Genomic DNA, 557 nt, shown 5'->3' with positions numbered 1-557 from the left:
CCAGGGTGCCCACCCCTGCTTTGCATGCCCCCAGCCCCCTGCTGCCCAGGGCCCATATCAGGCTGGGCAGGCTCTGGGCAAGAGCTGCCTCAGCCGGGACACAGGGCACCATGGAAGCCCCAGCGCAGCTTCTCTGCCTCCTGCTGCTCTGGCTCCCAGGTGAGGACCCAGGAGGGTGCTGCCCTCAGAAGACACTTTGGGTGGTGGATTCCTGGGACCTGGATCATTGCTCAGTGAGACAATAATGGGAGCTCAGTGGTGATCAGTCTTCCTGTTTGTGCTGGGGAGACAGTAGTGAGGACAGAGATTACAAGTGTGACTTACCTGTTTTGTTTTCTGCTTAAGGTTCCTGTGGAGAAATTGTGATGACACAGTCTCCAGCCTCCCTATCATTGTCTCCAGGAGAAAAGGCCACGATCTCCTGCAGGGCCAGTCAGAGTGTTAACAACTGGTTAGCCTGGTACCAGCAGAAACCTGGGCAGGCTCCCAGGCTCCTCATCTATGATGCAAACAAAAGGCCCAATGGCATCCCAGCCCGCTTCAGTGGCAGCGGGTCT

At 57.3% G+C, this 557-nt stretch overlaps 1 protein-coding gene across 1 annotated transcript in view; it reads left to right on the top strand.

Annotated features, from left to right (window-relative positions):
• Nucleotides 1-99: 99 nt before the first annotated feature.
• The window catches only part of LOC101636959, a 9,150-nt gene continuing 8,692 nt past the window's right edge, over nucleotides 100-557 (top strand). The window contains exon 1 of the mRNA XM_012734894.1: nucleotides 100-159. Coding sequence (XP_012590348.1) covers nucleotides 111-159 — 49 coding nt within the window. The 5' untranslated portion in view covers nucleotides 100-110. The remainder of the gene's footprint in view (nucleotides 160-557) is intronic.

This window comes from Condylura cristata, unplaced genomic scaffold (assembly GCF_000260355.1).
Source record: "Condylura cristata isolate star-nosed mole 26May11 unplaced genomic scaffold, ConCri1.0 scaffold00089, whole genome shotgun sequence".
In the NCBI taxonomy this organism is placed as follows: domain Eukaryota; kingdom Metazoa; phylum Chordata; class Mammalia; order Eulipotyphla; family Talpidae; genus Condylura; species Condylura cristata.
The sequence above is the reverse complement of the archived record's forward strand: the minus strand, read 5'-3'. Positions and strand labels throughout refer to the sequence as shown.